The following is a 22,903-nucleotide window of genomic DNA, read 5'->3' on the forward strand; positions in this document are numbered from 1 at the left end:
GACTTTTTTGTGGGTCTACTCATGATAGATATGTCTACCAAATTTCACGTCGCTAAGTGAAACTTAGCTTCAGGGGCTGAATTTATATCGTAAAAATGATGAGTCATAAAAGCAGAGCGGTTGAAGCAAAAGATCACTTTATTTCCTTTTTACTCGGCGTGAAAAACAACACGAAAGGCACAATGACGTGATTGTGCAAAGAAAAAATGTTTCAATTTCATGTATCATTACATTCGGTACTTTATGTTTACTCTTTTGTGCTAAAGCCCTCGTAGGAGAATATCATTGATAACGTGTAAGTCCTGTTAGCGTTGTTGACGTTACAGCATGATGACGACAGCAACAATAGGCACAACAACAGAGGCAGCACAGCCGAAGCTCACGAGTTGAACCACCGTCCGTTCTCGGATTAACTCAACGTGTTTGGCTTTTTCTTTGGCTTTTTTCTATTATTTATCATGGGGGGATAAAATAAACAATCTCTGACTGTTCATGTTTGGAGGTTCAGCGGGATTGTGCAAGAGATAACCCAAACTGATTGTTTTGGTTGTGCGCACAATTTTGGAAATGGACAGATGGGTCATGTCATTTAATAAATAACCTTAAAAAAATAAGATGTGAAAATAATGATATAATAATAATGAAACTGATAATAATTAAAGTTATTATATAAATTGTAATTATTTACCCAATAACTTGACACAATTGAGTTGTAGCTACATTTCAGGTTGTTTATTTTACCAATCTTTATTTTATTCTTCAATAAATCAATTAACAAATTATCTTATAAGATGAATGAATGAAAACTCAGATATTATTTTACTAATATTTGTAATGTATTTGTTTAGAGGAAACCAATTAACCAGTTATTTAATAAGAATGAAAACAAATTGAACCAAAGTGTACTTTTTCATTAAAGATTTTCATTAAAAAGGTGTAATTTTTAATTGCAGATTAATTTTTCTAATATTTTTGTAATTTATTATTCACAAAAAATCGATAAACCAATTATTTAATGAGGACTTAATATGACAAGTGAATGAATGAATTCTATTTGACCAGACTCAACCAATTCAACTTTATTAATGTAAGACTTTCACAACTAGTTAAGAAAAATGGCTCAATTTCTTTGCATATTATTTTACTATTTTTTTTGTATTGTTTACAGCAATACAACCAATTATTTAATGATAAATGGATTTCTTTAAAAATTGCATTAAATTTTAATGATCTTTGAGGGAAATTTGGTCAAATGAATCTCTATTGACTAATATTCTTGTACATATTTACAATCAATCAATTAACCAATTATTTAATTACGTACATAAATGAATATATACATGTTGATGAACCAATTTCCGGGAAAAATAACTTAAGTGACTGCAACAAGTATGACACTCGGCGGCCCGATGAAATCGTGGAATGGACTCGGGTTACGCTTGCTCAGTACTCCCAGAGGGTGGCGCCATCCAGGGACTCGCCGCTGGCCTTCAGCCCGCCGGCGTGGTCTCCCCTCAGGTACTTGCCTCCCACCACGCGCACTGCCATTTTGTCCACGTCGCACAACTCAAAGAGGAAGCGAGTGGGCGCACCGCCGCACCACACCGTCGCGTCCTCGCCCACGCACCACCACTTGCCCTCGCAGTCTATCACACCCCAAAAAAAAAAAAAGTGGACATTTGGCAACCCCACCCTAAAAAAATACTAAATAAATAAATATTGAATATTTTGGAAAATGGGCATAATTTAAAACGGAAGTCAACCCAAACGTATTTTTTTCAAGATGTTCCCAGCAGGCCCACAAGTTGAAACACTGCATTCTGATCAATATTGCGTTTGTGGAATAAGTGTTAATCCACTCGTTTTTAGCCATCTCTGGGGGCGGCCATTTTGTCTTCTGTCGACTGAAAATGACATCACAACTGATCACAACGACCAATCACGGCTGACTTGTTTTCCGAATCTGAGCCGTGATTGGTCGTCGTGAGCAGTTGTGATGTCAATCAATCACATTTATTTATATAGCACTTTTCATACATAAAAATGCAACTCAAAGTGCTTTAAAACATTCAAAGCAAAACATAGAATTATCTTCAATCAAAAGAAAAGATAAATTATTTAAAAGTTGTTGAAAGCCAAACTAAAAAGGTGTGTCTTGAGCTTCCTCTTCAAAATATCAACAGTCTCTGCAGACCTGACATCCTCTGGCAGGCTATTCCAAAGGTGAGGACCAAAACGGCTGAATGCAGCCTCGCCATGCATTTTGGTCCTCACCCTTGGAATAAATAAAAGGCCGGCGCCAGAGGACCTCAGGATCCGCGAGGGCTGGTATGATAAAAGCAAATCAGATAAATAAGATGGCCCAAGACCATTAACACATTTATAAACTAATAAAAGTACTTTAAAATCGATCCTGAAACACACAGGGAGCCAATGCAGCAATTTCAAAACTGGCGTAATGTGCTCCCGCCCTCTGGTTCTCGTCAGCACCCGAGCGGCTGAATTCTGCAGTAGTTGCAGTGGTGAAATGCTCTTTGTCACATGTCATTTTCAGTTGACAGAAGACAAAATGGCCGCCCCCAGAGATGGCTAAAAACCAGTGCATTTTGGTTGTATTCCACAAACGCAATATTTATCAGAATGCCCTGTTTCAACTAGTGGGCTTGCATAGAACATATTCTTGAAAAAAAAATGTTTGCGTTGACTTCCGCTTTGATGAGATATTTTTGTAGTGACAAAAAAAGTCTGATATTTTTAAAAAATCTAAAAAAAGAGATTTTTCTCTAAAACGTTGTACATTTCTGATGAATTGCATACTTTTCAGGAAATAAAATACACGAAAATGTTGTCTATTTTCAAGAAAAAAAGCCGTCAAAGACGACCAAAAATGCTGACAATGCCAACTGTGTTCAAATTTCGCTCACCTACCTTTGAGGGCATAGGACCTGTCTTGGAAGTGGAGGTGGAAGACGTCGTAGGACGCCCGGTTGGAGTCCAAGGTGGCGGCGGCGCTGCCGCCAGCCTTGCGAACGCCGATGAAACCGTGCTCGCCTCGCAGGACGATGATGGGGCGGTTGATCAGTTTGACGGAAAAATGCTCCGCATCCCCTAAAGGACACAACACACGTTAGCATGTCCACGTTGCAGCCCCACTAAAACAGGAAAACAATCAGATGGAGAAACTAGTCATATGTTTGTGAAAAAAGGTCGCACAGGACCGAAAAAAAATGAGTTGGATATTTGGCAAAATGTGATATATCTCCACCCAAAAGTTGTATATTTTCAAGAAGAAGAAAAAAAAATGCATATTTAGGAAAAAAAAGTGTTTTATCTGGGAAAAGGGTTTCTGCAAAACAAGTTGTGTACTTTCTAACAAAATTGGTATGTTTTCGGTAGCTATTGTATATTTTCTAGAACAAAAAGATTCTGTAAACATTTTTTTAAATCGCATACAAAAAGCAAAAAAACAAAAAGTTATATCTTTTCATGAAAACAGTTGTGAAATTTCAATGAAGTCAACTTTACTATAAAAGTTAAAGTATTTTTGAGCATTTTTAAAAATGTCATTCATAAATACAATATTTTTATTTTAAAAAAAGCTTTTCTTGAAAAATTGGATATTTAAATTATTTTCTTTAAAAAATGGTTTGGCCCTAAAATTGTATCAAGAAGAATAACAGAGAGAAAAAAGCTGTTCCAGGGGGGATTTTTTTTTTCTACGGAAAAAACGTTATTTACAATTTTAAAAAAGCTGTTGTTTAGAAAGTAATTTTTGAGAAAACAAACTGCAGGAAAAATATATTTTCTAGAAGAAGTTGTACATTTCTGGAAAAAGGTTGCATATTTTAGAGAAAAAAAGACAAACATTTTCTAGAAAGAAGTTATGAAAGTATGTATTTTCCAGAAAATACTTTTTGGAGAAAAAAAAAAAATTTTTTCAAGAAAAAGTCATACAGTATTTCTAGAAAATTCATATATTTGTGAGGGAAAAAACATTTCATTTGTCGAAAATAAGATGTACAATTTGCGGGGAAAAAAAAAAAGTTTTAAATGATCGAGAAATATGACCAAATTAACTCATTCCATCCCAATGACAAATTTATATGTAATTTCACAGAGGGTCTGAAAAAATCTGGTACTGAATTAAGCAGAGGATGACCAAATGTAGTTTCCGAATGCTTTGGAAAACGCCTTGTCAAAAAGGCGCAAACGATAATCGTATGCCATTTGCGCAAGTTGTGCTCGCCGCAGCGAAGTGACCTTGGCTCTCCACAGTGGCTGCGAGTTGTCCGTTTTTCTTAGCCGTCACATACTTTCCGTTCGCCGCACGTACGCAAACGCGACCGTCACGCCACTCCAGGTCAAAGGAAGTGTTGGCAGACCTTTAAAACAACAACAACAAAAATAGCATCATGTTTGGCTTCCCAAGTACGCTAAGTTGCTAACGTGGGTTACTTGTCGGAGGCGTTGCACTGCAGGCCGCCGGTGGGTGTCAGTTCCCAGTATTTGGCCGCCGAGGTCTTGAAGGAGCACTTCCTGTCGTCGGGGCTCACCTCCAGCTGGAAGACTTCCTGGTCGCCTTCCTCGTTCTGGTTGGCCGACAGGTCCATGCCTGCAAAAGATGCAAATATAGGTTTCGGAACTGCCGCAATTTCCATGCTAGTTTTATTAGCTTGTCTGTGTTATTTCAAACTAGGTGTTAGCATTAGGCTAGTGAACTTTAGGAACAACTAACTGGGTTTCGTTGAATAAAGTTGTATTAAGTCTTGAAAAAAATGGTATCTGTTTTTTATAGAAAAAAACATTTCTGGAAGTGCAGCATATTCTGTAGAGAAAAAGTACTAATTTTCCGTTTTAAAAAAAATGTATTTTCGAGAAAATGTCATCTTTAAGAAAACAATTACATATTTCCAGGCAGGAGCACCATATATTTTCTAGAAAATGAAAAAGAAAATGTTACAGGAAAAAAAGGCATTTTCTACAAATTTTATGTTAATAATTACATGGTGTCATATATTATTATGCACGTGAATCTGGTCTTTGCCGGGTCCGGCGGGGCACGTCTTCCTCTGCCCCAAATCCAAGGCGGCCGGGTGACACGTCATCACTTTGCGACCTCCTCACCTTGCCTAGTGGAGACGTTCCTGTCGTTCCCGGCGGTGAGCACCACTTGCGCGTGGCTCCTCTCGAGCCCGAACAGCTCGTCCTTCCCGACCCGGGTCAACACCTTCCCAGCCTTGAGCGTGGCCGCGGGCCCGGACGGCGCCAGGTAGCGGCCGGCCGCGTCCCGCAAGGCCACCTTGCCGGAGCGGAACTCCAGCACGTAGCCGGTGTCGGGCCCGGGGGCGGGGGCCAGGCTGCCGTCGCTGCGAAGGAAGCGGTTGTCGGCCGTTTCCAGGTGGTAGCGCCGCTCTCTGTAAACCAGGGTTAGCAGCGCGTCCACGCCCCAGGGCGCGTCGCGGTCGGCGCACAGCTCGCCGCGGGCGGCGTTCAGCCGGGCGTAGCGTTTGCGCGAGGCGCTGTAGAGATTGACCTGCGGGTGCACGGCCAGATGGACGCCCCACCTCTCGGCCGGGCTGAGCGCCTGCGCGAAGCAGGCGACGCGGTCCTCCGTGCCGCCCAGGTAGCGGCCGTGCGGCTCGGAGCGCAGCGACCAGCCGCCGTCCCGGTGCGCCTCCAGAACGAAGCGGCAGTCGGCGGCGGCGCGCGTCTCGCTGTCCGCCGTCACGTTGCCGTGGCGGTCGGCGGCCAGGTAGCGGCCCAGGTGGGAGCGCAGGAAGACGACGCCGCTGCCGCCGCCGCCGCCGCCGCCGCCGTCGCCTCCGTCCTCGCCGTCCTGCTCCAGGGTCCACGTCTGCTTCTTCTTCAGGCTGACGGCCGAAGCGTTGATCTTGAAGCCGAACGCCTCGGCCGTCAGGTACTTGGCCTCGCTGTTCAGCAGACCCAGCGGGACGCGCAGCAGCGAGCCGCCTGACCAGCTGGACGACATGATGGCGAGAGGAGACGCAGAGGCGAACGATGAGGATGAGGAGGAGGACGATGGTGGGTTTACGTCCCCAGACAGAAGAGCAGCGCGAACGGCTTGACTTGGGTGGGGGGTTGTCGACCGCTGCAGTTGGTCCTCACTCTTTTGTGTGCTCTCTTACGACGCTCGCCCGTACTTATGACGCTCTTCCTATTTGATTTGCGTACGAATTTGGGTTATCGAGGAAAGACCTCCTGTAATTTGAATTCTTTTGAAATTGAACCTTGTCTTGAAACCTTAACTCTGTCATGATAGAACCGCACTGGTTTAAAACTAATTGGCAATCCCCGCCTTGAAACGACAATCCTTGTCTTGATCCCTTTATATTTGAAACCCTACCTGTGCGTCAAGCAGAGCCAGTGCTCATTCGCCCCCCCCCCCCGTCCTCTAGGGGTGGAAGAGCCTATTTTTATAAACTTAACTGTATTTCAAAACCCTATTTTGCAATCCTAACACTGTTTTAAAGTCTTAATTTGAAAACCTAACCCTATAGTTTAAAACAATAATTCCGGGTTTGAATCCTTTCCACAAAAGTGAAGAAGGCAAAAATATCACGTCAAAATTCCTGTAATGGTAAGAGAGATTTACACCAGGGAACAGATGATTTCTCGTTGCAGTATTTTGGAACTACGTTCTCCATGCTATCATCTCCTGCAGTAAACAGCGAAGCTCTCTAGGTGGCGGTTTTCTATCGCTTCTTACAACATTTCTATCACCACGTTAGCATTGCTTTCTAACAACCACTGACTCAGAAATCTCTTGTTTGCATTAAAAGTGAAATTTAATACATGCTACTTGGAATGCATACAACAATATAAATACAATTGAAAGTCACGCCTGATGGCCTGTTCCAAGCGTTTTGGACACAGTGTCCAAATGTGACTGTTGCCGACTTCCCAAAAGAGTTTTGGGTGTCTTTCTTGGCACGAAAGTGACATCTTGCAATGGATTTGCTAAGAATGAGCTGAGGTTTGCTGGTTTGTGTGTGTGTGTGTGTGGGGGGGGGGGGGGGTGTGGGTGTGTGCGTGTGTGTGTGTGCGTGGGGGGTGCGTGCGCGCGTGCGTGTGTGTGTGGGGGGGTCTTACTCTGGGGGCCCTACACCTGTACAAATACACCGTGTGTGAACCAGAAACATGGTTAGGAGCAACACTCTGGGGCACAGTGCAGTTTACAGAACTTCCACAGACAGACGCAACACGTACACTTCATGAATTGTCGCAATAGTCATAACTATGATAGCGAAGCAGCCTCGCTGTCAGTGTGACCAATATATTGTTGAAGTGTAATTCGTGTTTATGGACAAATTTGAGTCATTAAATTTGAGCTTCAACCTTCAGACTATCTTGGGTGGATTTGCAAAATCCCACTGGACGTGGATCAAGCGATACTTTTCTAGTATTCTATTGGAGGAGATCGCTTTAAGGTCCGCCTTTTTGGCGTTGTTGACCAATAAGAATACAGGAAAATAAGCGGAAGCGGTGCCCTCAGGCGCATTTTTTGTTCACAAAACGTTGTACAAACGTGTGCCTTTCACAATACGTTTTTCTTTGACCTCGAAGTTCCTTATATTTGTTGATTTACTTGTTTTTAAATATATTTGAACGGACATAAATATATCAAAACTATATTGATCAATACATATAGATTGGGACTCAAGAGTTTGACAAAGCATTGTCTGGTAATGCTTTTACTCTTTAGACGTGGTAGTTGTGTTTCCGGTTTACCCTCCGGTTTTCCCGTGTGTCTTTCCTCAGTCGCCTGGTTGCTAGACGACCCGAAGTGAAACAAGTAACCTCCTCAGCGAGACAAAAACAACTACTCGCAGCTTGGAGACGCCATGTCGCCTGCAAACCGGCAGCGCCTAGGTGGAGAACGCGGACGAGTCGACGCCGAATGAGCGGGGACGGCCAGGCGGCTAATGCTAATGCAAGCCAATACTGACGCCGCGGTCCGTTTCAAGGGAATGTTGGCTCAATGCTAACGATGCTCCTGTACTGTTGTGCTTGCCCCCTTGGAGATGAAAAAAAAATGAAGACCACCAACGTGGCGAACGAAGGTACAGTCACTCTTTTTTTCTAAACTTTTTTTTCACGAGGAAATTAAAATTATCACTTGTAGACAAAAGGTAAGATACAATTAGTGTGACGTCACTTGTAGACAAAAGGTAAGATACAATTAGTGTGACGTTAGAAACAAAGTAGTGACGCCATATTTGCGCTTACCTTCTTCCCCGCCTTTTCTCGAGTATGGACCGTTTCACAGTGACGTCACGTACCACTCGTTGACAAAACTTTTTTTCCTGGTGGGAAAAAAAACAGGAAAACACTTGTCCAGGGCAGAGTGGTTGTGAAAACACAGGAAATGGCTGGAATGATGTTTTTGGTCATCTTCTCAAATTTTGAATGTGTAAAGTGTCAGGCGAAAAGATGTTACATGAGGTCACTTGCTTAGGAGACAAAACGCCGGCTGTAATTTACATTTCAATGGGTAAGTCGATTTGAAAATGTGGGAATTGGAGGGAAAAAATCTAAATCTCATAGTCTAACCTAAAAAATGACAAATATTTGTCAACGGTCGTCAATTACATTCTGCCACTGCTGTGTCTATCCATTGAAATGTAAATAATGGCCGTTATGGCTTGTGACCTCATGTAGCATCATTTCTTTGACCTGTACTTCACATATTCAAACTACAGAGACTTTCCCGTACCGTATCAGTCTGTGAGAAGCAAATTATGGAAAATCAAGAGTATCCCTTAAGAATTTATACAAAACATGTTGCTGACATTTTTTTCCCCATGTCATTCCGCATTTACGTCGGGACAGACCACGTACAGACAGAATGCAGCCTGACAGCATTTCGAGTCCCAGTTTACGTGACGAAAAATGACCTCTGATCGGATTGGCAAACGGAATATTCCACCCCTGTGAAACAAAAGTAAACTCCATTCGGTTTAGGCCAGTTCATTCCGATTGAGGTGATAAAATGGAGCATTTTCACTCGGGTTTGGACGTCCAACAAGATTCTAATCGGAATACATGGCCATGTCCATCTGCACTGTGAAGCGCCGCCCAATGAGTTCTGAAGCTTCTGGCCGAATATAAGCAATTCATGCTGATGCTTTAGTCGCCACTTGACATTCAATGGCACCTGATGACTTGAGTGTTTTATTTGGCGGCCCCTTTGCGTAAACGATTGTTACAAATGGACAGCATTATTGTCACACTGCGTGTCCCCGGCAGCCCACTCCCCATGTCTCCTTTCCACTCGAGTGCCTCCACAGGCTGACATGTCCGCCTAACGCGCACCCTCGTCGGCCGCCAACATGTCAGCGGGGGCGAGCGACGTCCCGACAGATGAAGACTGTGAGGTGCTGGTGAGTTACACGACTCGCGTAACGACAACATGATGTTACTATGTGTGACATTGCACTCATCATCTCAACTGTTACTGGACAGTCAACTCGGACCTGACAGGGGCCCATTTGGCATAATAAAATTCCGACAAGCGATGAATTGACTGATTAATTTGAAAATTATATCATGTATGATGTCCAAAATCATTTTTTGGGGTCCTCTTGCTCTGATAACAAAGATAGATAGGCTCATTGCCACCATTAAAATCTGCAAATAGAATGACGCTAATGCTAATGCTAATGCACTTTTTCTTCATGCGATTCAGCCCGACAATGGCTTCTCGTACTCTGGTGATTATTTGAAAAAGGTACCGCACGCCATTCACGTTCAAATTCCTCTTTATACGTAAACGTGTCATTTCAGTTCATACACCATTTTTGTTTTTCTCAGGCACCAAAGAAGAAAGTGGGCAAGCCTCCGCCTTCTCTCAGTGAGTCCTCTTCCACGACTTTTTTTTCCTTTTTTTTTTTCTATACGAGGACATCAAGCGACACTTGCGTGAATTGCACGTTTTTTGCCGCAGGGTCCCCGTACCTCTCCAGCATGAACGTGAACCCCAGGAAAGCGGCCATGTCGGCCTGGAAGCTTCCGCGCACGTCGCTCTCTGTCACGCCCGGCGGGGAAACGTACTCGGCTTGCTTCACGTCCTTCAGCAACCACCACGGTACGTATGTTCAAAACAGCAGCGTTGCACCCTCGGGGGCGCTCGCACTTTCTTTGTTTGTGTAGCAAGCCACGATGGAGACGCCGTCGTCTGATTTGAAACTTTGAGAGCTATTTATTGATGGTAGTTTTCATTTCACCTGCATAACTTTTGAAGGATTTATGGTAGTTTTAATTCAACTTGCGCAACCTTTTGGTGGTAGCTTTTAAAACAGGCAACTTGTTGGAGATTTACGGTTGGCTCAATTTAACCTGAGCAACACTTGCGTGATTTAAGTTAGTCTTACCTTAACCACGCCCTTTTTCGTTGGACTGGCCAAATTTTTCAAGGATTTTCAGTGGTCTTTGTTGAACTTGCATGACTTTTGGGGGATTTACGGTAGTCTTATTTTGACCCTGCCCATTTCTGGGCGCTTACAATAGTTTTATTTCAACTTGGGCAACTTTTGATGGCTTTTCAACAGTCTTACTATTACTTTTGGGGGACACACGGCAGCCGTATTTCCCCATGCAACGTTGACAAAATTTGCACTTGTGTTATTTTAACCTGCACTAATCGTACAGGATTTGCGGTAGTCTTTTTTCAACCTGCATAACTTTTTTGAAAAATGATGCTCGTGTAATTTTAAAGTGATCAACCTCTTGGGGATTCTTATTCAAACCTCAGCAAATTTTGTGTTGTAGTTTTATTTAAACCCGTTCAACATTTATGGTAGTCTTTTTTATTTATTTATTTTTTTTAACGTGCAATATTTGAGAAGTGTACGGTAGTTTTAACTTGGGGGACTTTTGGGGCATTTACAATAGTCTTATTTTAAATCTTGATCTTTTGAGGGGTTTTCAGTGATGTTACTCTTAATTTTGTTGTGGGGGATTTAAAGGTTGAAGCTTTTGGCATTTAAAGTAAGTCTCTTCTCTTCTCTTTTTGCAACTTTTAGTGGATTTAAGCTCGTCTTATTTTAACCTCGCCATTTTGTGGGGGCTGGGGGTTTACAGAAATCTGGTCAACCTTTGGAGGTATTTGTGGTCAACTTGTTTCAACCTGCTCAACTTGTGGGAAATGTATTTGGGCATTTACAGTTCATATTAACCGGAGCAAATGTTAAAGGATTTGCAGTCTTAACCTTTCTTTCACATTGTTTATTTCTTTATTTTTAGATCAGCGATCTGAGTGGGACATGACGCCAGAGTTTCCCAGACACACTTTGCCCACCAGGAAACATTATCACACGGCGCCCAACGGTAAGCGGAGGCCTCGCGTGGGAAGCGCGAGCGGGGCGGCCTTGCGAGTGCCGTGCGGCCTTCATTGTTGTCCCGCCGGCTTTTTTTTTTTTTTTTTGCAGTTGCCAGAGACAAGGAGGAAATGCACAACGAGATCACGCTCCTCAAGAAGGTAAACCTCCCGTTTTTAAGGTGGCATTCGAACGAGCTCTATTGCACCACACGGCAGAGAAAGGACAGGGAGAAGCGGCAGGAAAACAGTCACGCGTTAAAAGTGAAACAGCCGCTGAGTTCTATGTGAAAAGCAGACTCATAGGTCATGGCGGGGCACTGCCCCTAATGCAACGACATAAGGCAAAATCTATCAGCAATTTTTTTCCGACCAGTTTATTTGGTACACATTCGCCATCGAATGCGAATCAACGTAGCGCTGTGCTCATTTTTCATTCCCTTGAGTAATTTTGTGTCTTGAATAGTTTTGCGTGCGTCCGGTGTAATTTTGTCCCCGTTGACGGTGCGCAGAGTCTCCACGAGCAGAAGTCTGACAATCAGAAGATGAAAGTAAAACTTCGGCGTCTGGAGGAGAACAACGCCAAAAGGGAGAAGCAGCTGGAGGAGCTCCTGGACCCCACCAATGTGATTGCATTTTGAGATTTATTTATGCATTTTAGGATTTATTGTTAACCTCGCAACTTTACGGCAGTCTCATTTTATACGCTGTGTGACTTTGGGGGCATTTACTATGGTCGTATTTTACCTTCGTTGAAAAAAAAATGCGGTGTTGAATTTACTCAATTGTATTTTTTCAATATTTTTTTCCCCGGTGTACACAACCTTTTACAAATTTTACAATATATATTTTTAACATGCATGACTTTGGTAGGATTTACGGTGCTCTTATTTTAATCGGTGCAACCTTTTGTGGATTTACAGTAGTCTTGTTTTAAACAAATCAACTTTTTATGGGATTTATGGTAGTCTTATTTTAACCCGCATCATTTTTGCGGGTTTTAGTCTTACGTTCACCTGTGCAATTTTGGGACTACTCTTTTTACATTTTTTTAATCATCGCTGAGTGACTGAATAGGGTGTCTAACCTTTAACACGTCTCTCCACAGAGGTCCGAGTATATTCGCAGCCTTGTGGACAAGAAGCATGAGGGCAGTGTGGTGAGTTTCAAATGTCAAGTATTTAAAAAAAAAAAAAAAGTTCTTATTCTTATTTTTTTGTTAAAATGAATCCCGAACTCAGATTGCGTCCATGCACGCAGGTGGTGAACGGACTGAAACAGAGAATACTCAAGCTGGAGCAGCAGTGTCGAGAGAAAGAGAACGCCATCGGGTAATCGCTTGCGATGCTCGGCATTTTGCTCTTTTCGGTGCTAAGATGAAAAAAGAATATTTTGTTTTATACCACAGTTACCTTCAGGGTGAGTTGAGGGCCACCAACCTGCATGAGATGAGGATGACTGTGAAGAACTATTTTGAGGAGGTAAATAAAAATGGCCTCTGACATACACAAAGTGGACAAAAGTATTGGGACACATTCATGCCGCTTCATCTTTCAGATCCAGAGACTGAAGTTGCTTCTGGAAGCTTCAGAGAAAAGGTTTGCTCGTGCTCCTTCAAGCGTGCTTTTGTTTCTATTGGCTGTCATTTTATCGCCGTTTTAACAGCGTTTTTTTTTTTTTCTCAACCCATTTATTAATTTTACTTACTTTACTTAAAAAAAAAAAAATACTGTACAAGAATGTTGTCATCAGTGACAGTACGGTGTTCCCCACAATGGCTTAAAATGTAGAAAAACAAGTGTTCAGCTAAAACAATACCTAACTAATGTAACTGAACATAGGTACATGAAACAAGGTGATAAAATTGTTTAAAAAAAAAAAAAAAAAAAGAAATTAGAGTTCCCAAATTAGCTTTTAAAGCAGCACTGGGCAAGAAATGGACCTTATTAAAACATTTTCACAACTCTTTTATATGAAACATTGACTTACAAGTACAGTAGTTGAATGGGACTTCATGCCCCGAGGGGGTCCGTATCGTTTTTACTGGCACAAAGCAATTTTGAGGAGGGTGGGCTATACCCTGACACACAAAAAAGATCCAAATGTCCTGAATTGCTTCACGGCATACGTCACTTCCTCCTTTCGCTATAAGGACGGCTCAGGATTTCACGACACTATGCGCTGGCACGCGTGGGAAACGTGGTTGATTTTTGTCAAAACACTACCGCTTTTGTCCACATGGCACCGCCATAATCAACAAAAACTGACATGACACAATGTTGCTTTAAAATGATGTAAAAGTGTGCATAATGATTCAGTTAAAAAAAAAAAAAGTCTTAAATCCAGCTAAACATTTCTTGTGGCATTTAAAAGCAATTGTAAATCACAATACAGGTGTATTTTTCACCGATCGCCTGTGAATAGCAGGGGGACACTGTCTCATGAAAGTAATGAAGTACTGTACAGTATATACAAAAGGGTCGGAATTGAAACGTGTCCTACATCGCCCTCTTTTTCCCCCTCACAGTGGCATATCAGAGAGTAAAGTTTTCCGCAGGCAGCAGAAGGCGCTGAGCTCCACCGTGCTGCGTCTGTCCGAGGACCTCAAACAGCTGCAGCTGGACAACGCCACGCTCAGGGAGGAGCTGGACACAGACAGCCCCGCCGCCGGCATCAAAGGTTTGCACGCGCGCAACACTTCCAACTGTCCACACACAAAATGGACGCCAGAAGTATTTCAGCTCTACAATTAGCATTTCTGCTATTCATTCAGCACAAAAAAAACAAAAGTTTTCTCTTTGTAGAGACGGACGGAGTGGGCAAACATTACATTTTTTTTTTTCCCATCGGGATGAGTTAAAAAAAAAACAAAAAAAATGTTTGATGTGAATCAATTATTTAATGAAGTCAGTCCAGTACAAGTTTTGAATTGTTAGGATAAAATATGTGAATGTGTGTTTCTCATTTTGTCACAATTCAAGTTTCTAATTCTGTTACTATTATTGAATCAACCGATCTATTTATTGATTACACAAAGTAATAATGTGCATAAACTTGGTACGTGTCTCGTAGGTTACAAAGAGTGGAGCAAGTACAGACTGTTGAGGAGGCTGCTTGAACTGGAAAAGGTGAAACTCATTTTTAGAAAAAAACTTTATTGAAACAAGCAATTTACGTTGACATATTTACATATCGCAGCGGCGGCTAGTGGAGTTTTCTCCAGAGGGGGCGCTAAGGGTGACAAGAGTCTTCACGGGCGCTGGAATTCAACGCCCTACCCCGGCGCTATCTTTTCCTTTGTTGAGGAACCTACTGCGCATGAGTCAATGGAGAAACATCATTGCGCTCAACATGCAAGTTGCATCATAAAATGAGACAACAGAGATAAATGAATCCATTTTGCTCACCTGAAATTGTACACTACTGTATTTGATCTTTCTCATCTAAAAATATATATCCGTATCATTTGCAATATTTTTATTATAATACTCGACTTTCCTTTTCATGATATAACTTTTGTCTTACTCAAAGTCACGTGCGCGCCACTGGTTGAAACTGAAAGGTAACTTTGTGTGCCTTGTGTATGACATCATCACACGCTGTGTCCAATCAGAGGCTGGAAGAGAGAAACGCCCTAAAAACAAGGAACCGATTGGAGCAGGCGCCGGCTCGCGTGGTGCACCGGGAGGTTCAGACCGCGCCATGTAAGCTCTCGGACCTGGCGGTCCAGACGACGGCTGTGGCCACGGCGGACGCCGGGACGGAGACCACGCAGGAGGACGACGTGTCCAATTTGCGAGGGCTCGTGGAGCGGCTGGAGGCGGAGAGGACGCAGCTGCGCGAGGCGCTGGCCAGTCACGAGTGAGCCACCGCTTGCGCGCCGGCGCCTGGCCGCTTGCGCGCCGTGTTGAAAGTGGGCTGTTTGCGTTTGCAGGGAGGAAGAGAGACGGACGAGGACACGGCAGCAAGAAGCGGAAGAAGCATCTCGGCGGCACTACGAGTATGTGGCCGCCGTTTTTGCACACGTGTACCATGAGCGTTCCTTAGACGCCTGCGCAGTCTGTTGAGATTCAATCGAAGACGCACACAAGATAAGAGACGTGTCACAAGTTCAGACTTTCCAAAAAAAACTGAAATGGAGGCTTGTAGACCAGTGTTCTTCAAACCGTGTGCCGCGAGATATTGTCAGATGTTCCGTGGGAAATGATCTAATTTGTATGCCTCTACGGTCTCGCGCCTGGCAGCGTAATCGTGTCTTGATGACATTGTAGTACTCTTCCATACCAGCAGGTGGCAGCAGCAGGTAGCTAATTGTCTTTGTTTACAGACGAGCAAATTAGTGACGCATGTTTACCCAAACAGGCCCATGTTTCTCACTAAGTATCAATATGAAACATTTATAAAATATGTTTTTCTTTGTGTTTATTTAATTCCTATTCAAGACGTTATAATATAACGTCATTCTTCAATGTTAAAAAATGCTTATATAAACAATACAACACTTATACAGTTAAAATGAGCTTTTTTTTTTCACAATTTCAGCTGCTGGTGTGCCGTGGGATTTTTTCAGGGAAATAAATGTGCCTTGACTCAAAAAAGTTTGAAAAACACTGTTGTAGACGAGCACAATGGACATCACTACTAATCCTACTACAACTATTACTACTGCTAATAATTCTATTAGTACTCTGAGTATTACTACTGTTATAACTTTTACAAGTGCTTGTACTACTACCATTAATTCTCATACTACTATTACTTACATCAGTGTAAGTTCTTCACCTACTACTATGACTTATTTTACTCCTCCTCCTCCTGTTACTACAGTACGCTACTTCATGTGTACTACTACTGATGTTGCGCCTAATAATGCTACTACTATTACGGCACTACTATTACTGCTACTTAAACTATTATTATTATTACTACTACTGTTTTATTTGTGGGTACCCAAGGACTCCGTACAAAGGACAATATCAGAAGAAACTAGCATTAAATTCATATATTTCATAAATTTGTCAAGAAGGCGATACCCCATTTGTCACAAGTCCGCTTATGTGTCGCGTCATTATTTCCATCGTGAGAATAAATGAATAATGATAATAGCGTGTGCATTGTCGTGGGCAGCGGCGAAGTCGGAGAGTTGAGGACGGAAAAGGAAGAGCTGGAAAAGCGACTGGGACGCTGGAGAGCCGAGCAGACCAACGAGCGGGAATTAGAACGACGGCGGCACCGGTACGTTGAAGGGTGTACGCGTTTCTATGTGAGAGCAGCTCGTCCTCCATTTTGAAAGTTTGCGTTTCGCAGGGAGGAAGTGCAACAGCTAACGAGCCAAAGAGAGCAAGAGGCCGAACGATGGCGACGCCAACTGGAAAGAGCGCGACAGCAGCCCGAGTAACTTTGACTTTGGACACGCGCGGCATAATAATGCACATTTTAAAGAGGACATATTACTGTCAAACTTAGTTTTGAATGGCTTGCTTACGAGTGAATCGTTACATCCCTATTAAATTAGGGAGCCAAAAGCACAATATGTCTCCTTTAAAGCAACCGCATATGACATCAGATTAGCATCAACTGAAAAACCGATGGCATGATACATTGGCTTTGTTGCCGTTTTTAATGGCTTTTGTCAGAGAAGAGCTGAGGCAGCTAAGGACACTGGTCCAGACTCTGAAGGAGAAAGGAAACAACCCCTACATTGAAGGCCAGCTCAGAGCGCACCAGGATGCGGCGGACGCAGACGAGGACGACGACGACGACGAGGACGACGACGGTGAAGAAGAGGAAGAGGGACATCCGAAGACGGTTATGGCAACCCATGCAAACAGGAGGAAGAGAAAAAGTGAGGTATGCAACCCGACCGACTCTTGGTCTTGTGGTGACGTCTCAATTTGAGCTCCAGTACTCTGCAGTGCCCTACTGAGACTAGAACAGCTCCCCCTTTGGATATGTTTATATCTCGACTTAACTCATTCACTGACAGACATTTTCAGAGCCTCTTTTACTCTAATGTTTAAAATAACAATATATACATATATAAATAAGTTGTGTGAAACGACAAGTAAATTCGTCAATGGCAGTGAATGAGTAAAATACTTTTTTTCTTCACTCTTGCATTTGGTTAAACCACACCTAGTATGCGAGTCTCATATTGTGCGCTGCCTAACAACTGACATCTTGACTTTGGCCTGTTTTACTGCCGCTTCTCCTTCATTTTTGTTTGGTGGTGTGCCGGCAGATGTTTCTAATGTGCGCCTTGGGTCAATAAAGGTTGGTAAATACGGACGTGTACAAACAGCTGTTTGACTGACAATTTGTCTTAGGGCTGCAGCTATCCAGTATATTTAGAATCGATTCTTCAGACAATCCCATTGATTAATCGAGTAATCAAAGGAAAATGTTATTTGCGTTATCAAAAAAGACAACGCATGTGCGATTGATGTATGATTGCCATCCACTTGGAGTCACCGTACTCCAATTGCACATCATAATATTTGTGACTTTGAGTGTTTGTGGCTTTAAAAGGCGCGTGACACGGGAGTCAGTGAACGAGTGTCGTGGCTGTTGCGAGCGCAGGTTAGCGGCGGGCTGTTCACTGGCTAACTGTTAGGAGCGCCAAGGCGTCGGTTGCGGCCGCGAATGTGCTTTGTATGCGTGGATTTGTGTAGCGTCTGTTCAATGAAGCAAAGAAAAGTTGAGCAAACAATTTCACGCCACACACTTGACGATCTCTCACGGAACAGTACTCAAGTGTGCTTGTCCGACTCCTCATCACACTTGCATGTCATTAAAACGTCCTCTTCAGGCTGGTGATTACACCAATCCGCTGGACGGAGGATTCTTGGATGAGGTCTCCTTGGTCAGCATCCAGGCTGCGTTCAGGGGCCACCTGGCTCGCATGCATCACCTTGCGCACAGGTGAAGCACCTGCGTACGCTTTCATTAACATTCATTTACGGGGCAGTGAACAATTTAAAGCGGAAGTCAATCCCACATTTTTTTTCAAGAATATGTTCCCAGCAGGCCGACTCGTTGAAACACGGCATTCTGATTCATTTTGAATTTGTGGAATAAGTGTTAATCCCCTTTTTTTTTTAGCCATCTCCGGCGGCGGCCATTTTGTCTTCTGTCGACCAAAAATGACACCACAACTGCTCACAAGGACCAATCACGGCTCAGATTCAGAAAACAGGCCAGCCGTGATTGGTTGTTGTGAGCCGTTGTGATGTCATTTTCAGTCGACAGAAGACAAAATGACCGCCCCCAGAGATGGCTAAAAACGAGTGGATTAACACTTATTCCACAAATTCAAAATGAACCAGAATGCCGTGTTTCAACGAGTGGGCCTGCTGGGAACATATTCTTGAAAGAAAATGTGTTTGAGTTGACTTCCGCTTTAAGTTGTGTGTGTGTTTGTGTGTGTGTGTAACAGCTCAGACTCCTTTCCATGTGTAAACAGTTTGCCAAGGGGCGCGACGTCAGAGTTGGAATGCGTCACTGCTGCAGCCGCTAAAACGAGCTTGGACGAGGAAGCGCTGTGGCCCGTCTCCAGGACCCGTAGATTGCTGTCGCCCCCTAAAGGTTAGAGCAGGGAAATTACCATTTGATTTAGGGTGCTGCTGGGAAATACAAACGGACATATGAGCCGCCAGGGTTCTCATCCAGACAAACGTTTTGACCCTTTAAAAAAACTTTCGCCGGGCAATCACGGCCTGTTCGCTTTGCCGATCGCGCCGCCCCGCCACGGTGGCCCCGATCGGAGCCGCTGTGACCGTCGGCAACTTGGCGCGAACTCATCTTGCATCCGTCATTCACGCTTTTCAACTCGGTTTGTCCCTGACGCAGCCCAACCGGAGCCGGACGCGGGAGACGACGCCTACTCGGAGGACTCGGACAACTCCGACGATTCGGACGACATCATCGTGACCGAGTCGTTCCCTCGGAGAAACAGAGAGGCCAGGATCTTGTGACGGCAAAGGGACGAGTGATGCGGAAAAGCTGGGAATATCACGGCATGTTCGCGGACCGTGAATTCATCGGTGGACTCCCTGTTGGCAGGGAACACTTGCGTGAAATCCGTCGCTCCTGTCGCCAAAGTGCCTACAAACGTGGACATTCCAGTAGCTGTTAGCAATAAAAACTTTCTTTTTCTTGTACTGAATGAGCCGCACTGGAAAAATGTTTGAATGAGCCTTAGTGACGTGTGTTTAAAAGCCCGAGTTACACGACCATGTTATTCCAATAAAGGTACAGGCAGGTGCCGCACGGTTCCTCATGGACTACGTTTCGTAACATTTGAACAGCGTTTTTAAAAGGGAGTTCCATCACATTTCAATTTAGGGAAGCGATTTAATGAATCAATGTCAATGGTCTTCCTTTTTTTTTTTTTTTTTTTTTAACGAAAAATATAAGAGTTATTGTTGTCAGTGCGGTACTTTTAGATGTTTTTACATTCATTAAAATCAAAAGTGGATCATGTACTGTATGAACGCTACGTGGTTTTAATGTGATGCAAAAATGAAGCGCAGATCCAGATATGGACTGTTTGGCCTTGGAAGAGGTCTGAGCTTGACTGATTTGCGGTACTTCAGAGGGAACATTTAATGTTTTGGTCTTTTTGAAGAGAAAATTGAACGATTTTTGTTTTGTTTTCAAGAAACTTAAATGTTATGAAAGTCCAGTTTAATTTTTGGGGGTGAACAAGTATGATTTTTTTTTTTTAGAAAAGTGAAATGAAATGTTTTTTCATTTAAAGGTGAATGTATTTTTCTTTTTTTTTTTAGCAATGTGTAAAGTGTTTTTTTAAAGTGTTTTTTTAGTGACAAAATTGTAATATTTTTGTCTTCAAGAAATGAATGATTTTTCTTTTTAGATGCATTTTAATTTTACTTACCATGCGAGCTTGTTTTATGAAAACTGAATGAAACTATATTTAAGAAAGCTAAAGTTAAATCATTTGTATATATTTCTTTTAGTTTTAAGAGACATATTTTTCCTTTAAAGAGAAATCAATGATTTTCAAAGAAAATATAAGAATTGCTTTCAAAGTGTTAAAAAAATTTACATCCCTACAAACACTCACATACTGTATATATACACATATATATATATGCACTACATGTATGTATATAATTTTTAAAAATATGATCAAAGAGCAGTGTGATTACAGAGCAAGATAATTTGATTTATAAGACGCATAATGGACTTTAACTGTAATTTCTAAAAATGGCTTTTGCTTTGCTAAAAATGGAAGTCAAAGTTATAAGGTTATAAATTGGTCGCTTTCAGTCAAACTTAAGTTGTTAACGTGTGAAATTTATCAGGTGATAACGTGAAACTTCACGTTATGACGTGAATCCCTCACGCGTCAAAACATGAAGTTTATCATGTTACATTAAACTTAACACAGTTAAATTGATGTCAAAATGTGACATTTATCTCGTTAAAGGTGGCGTTGATCACGTTTTGACGTAGCGAACATTTTATTGTAATTGCCAACAGCACACTTCCGAAGTTTTTTTTTTCTTTTTTAAACAACCAATTACGTCATTTTGGGGGGAACACCGAAGCCGTATTTTGGTGTCCGCTAGGGTTCGCCATTTCGCGTTTTTTGATTACTTTTTCTGTCGCGCGCGCGCCACACAGACACAGACACACACACGCACACACGGCTCGTGTGCTACCGCAAAGCCCCCTTTCCGTCTTGTCTCTTTAAACACTTTCCGTGCGTGTACGATCTTAGTCAAGCATCTCCGCGGTTAATATGAGCAGCGGCGGGCCGGTGGGCGCCATCGCTAACCGGTGAACAACACAAAGCGGTTGGAGCGACCGACTCGCAGGAGGCTGGAAATGGTCGCCGGGCACCGCCGCTGAACGCTGAACGCTGAACGCTGAACGCTGAACGCTGAACGCTCGCCTCCGACCGTCCGTCCGTCCGGCCGGCCGCCGCCGCGTTAATGCGGCACAGAGAAGGCGACACGCCGAGCGAGCAGAAAGGTAAGCGGGCCGGGATGAAGGTTGTGGTGGTGGTGGTGGCGGTGGCGGCGGCGACGGCGACGTGGTTGTGTTGCCGTGGCGACTCGGCCGGGACTGCGGCACTCTGTGAGGACAAAGCCGGGCTGACGCCAGCCAGCTAATCCGCGACGACGGAGCCTCGACTGCGGGAGCCCGGCCGGTGTCGAGCGCCTTGCTTGACCTACTTGCGTGTGTGTGGATGCATGTGGAGCGTATATTGGGTATATTGGGTTCAACGGCCATTTTTGTGGTCGTTGTTAGTTATGGCGGCGAGCTGGGCTTCAACAAGCCTTTCTTCTTCATTTTCCTCTTCCATTGTCACCGTTCAAGTCCAAACAATGTGTCTGCGTGCATACACAATGAGCCCTTTTGTTGAAGTGCCCCCTTCGCATGCGAATAGTCCCCCAAGAGCTGTTTACTTGCAAGGGAATCGATGGGAATGTCAAGTGGCGTCAGCCTGGCGTGGAAATAATTGACGACGTGAAAGGAGCACACGCAGGTGACTCATCCACGTGGATGCAATCGCAAGAACGCTCACCTGGCAAAGTAGAAATCAATTACACGCAAGACGTCTGACACTCGTCAAATGTAAACGTTGACGTGCAGAAATTCAAGTACCCTGAGGAACTTGAATGATTCCTTTTATTTTTGAGAAAAATACGCTTAAAAATATCTTAGGAAACATGAAAGAGTAATGTTTTTATCTTAAAAAAAACAGAGTGCAGATTAGTTGCCTGTAGGAACGAAATTTAATGAAAGAAACATTTCATTTTCTTTCATTTTCACAAGTCTGTGTTTTTGTCTTTGTAATTTCTTTGAAACGCAAACTTCTCTTTTCTCGTTTTTAAGAAAACAAACATTGAATGTTTGCTTTTCAACGAGTCTATATAATGCTTGTTGTTGGAACATTTTTTATTCATTTGAAGCAACTGCAAGACAGATTTTCTTTTGAATAAACGCATCTATTTTTTAAAAGAAAATATTGAATGACTTTTAAAGAGTGATTTTTCTTTGTAAAAGTGTTCTAAGAACAAGAAAATCAAAATTTTCTTTTTCACAAACATGTTTTATTTTTTTCCTCCAGAGAAAAAGGGTAAATATTTTTCCCTCGACTGAAAATGGCATCACAGTGTCAAGGGCTCAGGTAATGACCGATCATGGCTCAAACCCAGAAAACAGGTGAACCGTGATTTGTCGCTGCCTGAGCCCTGAGCAACTGTGATGTCATTTTCAGTAACAGCAAGTGGCAAAATGGCCACCCCATCAGATGTATAGAATTGGGTGGATTGAGCCTCTTAATTCTAATAACTAGTTATTAGCTAATATTGCACAAACCGAATATTAATCAGTGTACAGTACCGTGCTTAGACTAGTCGGGGCACATAGGACATTTTTTGACTTGACATCCCTTTGTTTTCTTTTTAAGAACCACAGTCTTAAAGAAATCATGCCAAATCTATTTTCGTCTAATTGTGAAAAATTGCCGCATCAGAGGCATAACAGTGTGCCTTATAGCATGTGCGTTATATAAGAAATGTGTTCGCTCAAGTG

The 22,903-nt window shown here is 42.9% G+C and overlaps 3 protein-coding genes across 5 annotated transcripts in view; 2 read left to right on the forward strand and 1 right to left on the reverse strand.

The window, feature by feature from the left end:
- Positions 1 to 120: 120 nt before the first annotated feature.
- On the reverse strand, positions 121 to 6,357 carry fscn1b (fascin actin-bundling protein 1b). The gene is made up of 5 exons (XM_086033633.1): positions 5,125 to 6,357; positions 4,456 to 4,612; positions 4,261 to 4,382; positions 2,929 to 3,108; positions 121 to 1,646 (listed from the first exon to the last, which is right to left on the reverse strand). The coding sequence occupies exons 1-5, from the start codon at positions 5,987 to 5,989 to the stop codon at positions 1,444 to 1,446; spliced, it is 1,527 nt and encodes a 508-aa protein (XP_085889759.1). The 5' UTR covers positions 5,990 to 6,357; the 3' UTR covers positions 121 to 1,443.
- Positions 5,369 to 19,608, forward strand: iqce (IQ motif containing E). 3 transcript variants are annotated; one of them, XM_086033629.1, is made up of 23 exons: positions 5,369 to 6,042; positions 7,780 to 8,081; positions 9,268 to 9,401; positions 9,707 to 9,748; positions 9,832 to 9,871; positions 9,965 to 10,105; positions 11,263 to 11,346; positions 11,448 to 11,497; positions 11,848 to 11,961; positions 12,444 to 12,494; positions 12,596 to 12,666; positions 12,744 to 12,816; positions 12,893 to 12,933; positions 13,863 to 14,014; positions 14,408 to 14,463; positions 14,949 to 15,196; positions 15,270 to 15,335; positions 16,463 to 16,570; positions 16,643 to 16,729; positions 16,972 to 17,185; positions 18,144 to 18,256; positions 18,798 to 18,919; positions 19,184 to 19,608. In XM_086033629.1, exons 3-23 carry the CDS (start codon positions 9,351 to 9,353, stop codon positions 19,306 to 19,308), a joined length of 2,049 nt encoding a protein of 682 aa, XP_085889755.1. In that variant the 5' UTR covers positions 5,369 to 6,042; positions 7,780 to 8,081; positions 9,268 to 9,350; the 3' UTR covers positions 19,309 to 19,608. The 3 variants fall into 3 exon arrangements, with proteins under 3 accessions (XP_085889755.1, XP_085889757.1, XP_085889756.1); XM_086033631.1 differs by having other exon boundaries at positions 9,309 to 9,401; XM_086033630.1 differs by lacking the exons at positions 5,369 to 6,042; positions 7,780 to 8,081 and having other exon boundaries at positions 8,096 to 9,401.
- Positions 19,609 to 20,972: 1,364 nt separating this feature from the next.
- Positions 20,973 to 22,903, forward strand: part of ttyh3b (tweety family member 3b) — a 33,349-nt gene continuing 31,418 nt past the window's right edge. Inside the window, exon 1 of the mRNA XM_086033109.1 lies at positions 20,973 to 21,334. The gene's annotated coding sequence lies outside the window, so the exon portion shown is untranslated. The remainder of the gene's footprint in view (positions 21,335 to 22,903) is intronic.

This window comes from Filicampus tigris, chromosome 6 (assembly GCF_054856515.1).
Source record: "Filicampus tigris isolate MCC_2025a chromosome 6, RoL_Ftig_1.0, whole genome shotgun sequence".
In the NCBI taxonomy this organism is placed as follows: Eukaryota; Metazoa; Chordata; class Actinopteri; order Syngnathiformes; family Syngnathidae; genus Filicampus; species Filicampus tigris.

Coding starts and splice junctions, on each gene's coding strand:
- iqce (XM_086033629.1), top strand. CDS start 9,351: ATGTCAGCGGGGGCGAGCGACGTCCCGACAGATGAAGACTGTGAGGTG. Junction 9,872..9,964: donor CAAGCCTCCGCCTTCTCTCA/GTGAGTCCTCTT, acceptor TTTTTGCCGCAG/GGTCCCCGTACCTCTCCAGC. Junction 10,106..11,262: donor GTCCTTCAGCAACCACCACG/GTACGTATGTTC, acceptor CTTTATTTTTAG/ATCAGCGATCTGAGTGGGAC.
- fscn1b (XM_086033633.1), bottom strand. CDS start 5,989: ATGTCGTCCAGCTGGTCAGGCGGCTCGCTGCTGCGCGTCCCGCTGGGT. Junction 4,613..5,124: donor GAACGTCTCCACTAGGCAAG/GTGAGGAGGTCG, acceptor CATCTTTTGCAG/GCATGGACCTGTCGGCCAAC. Junction 3,109..4,260: donor AGCCACTGTGGAGAGCCAAG/GTCACTTCGCTG, acceptor TGTGTCCTTTAG/GGGATGCGGAGCATTTTTCC.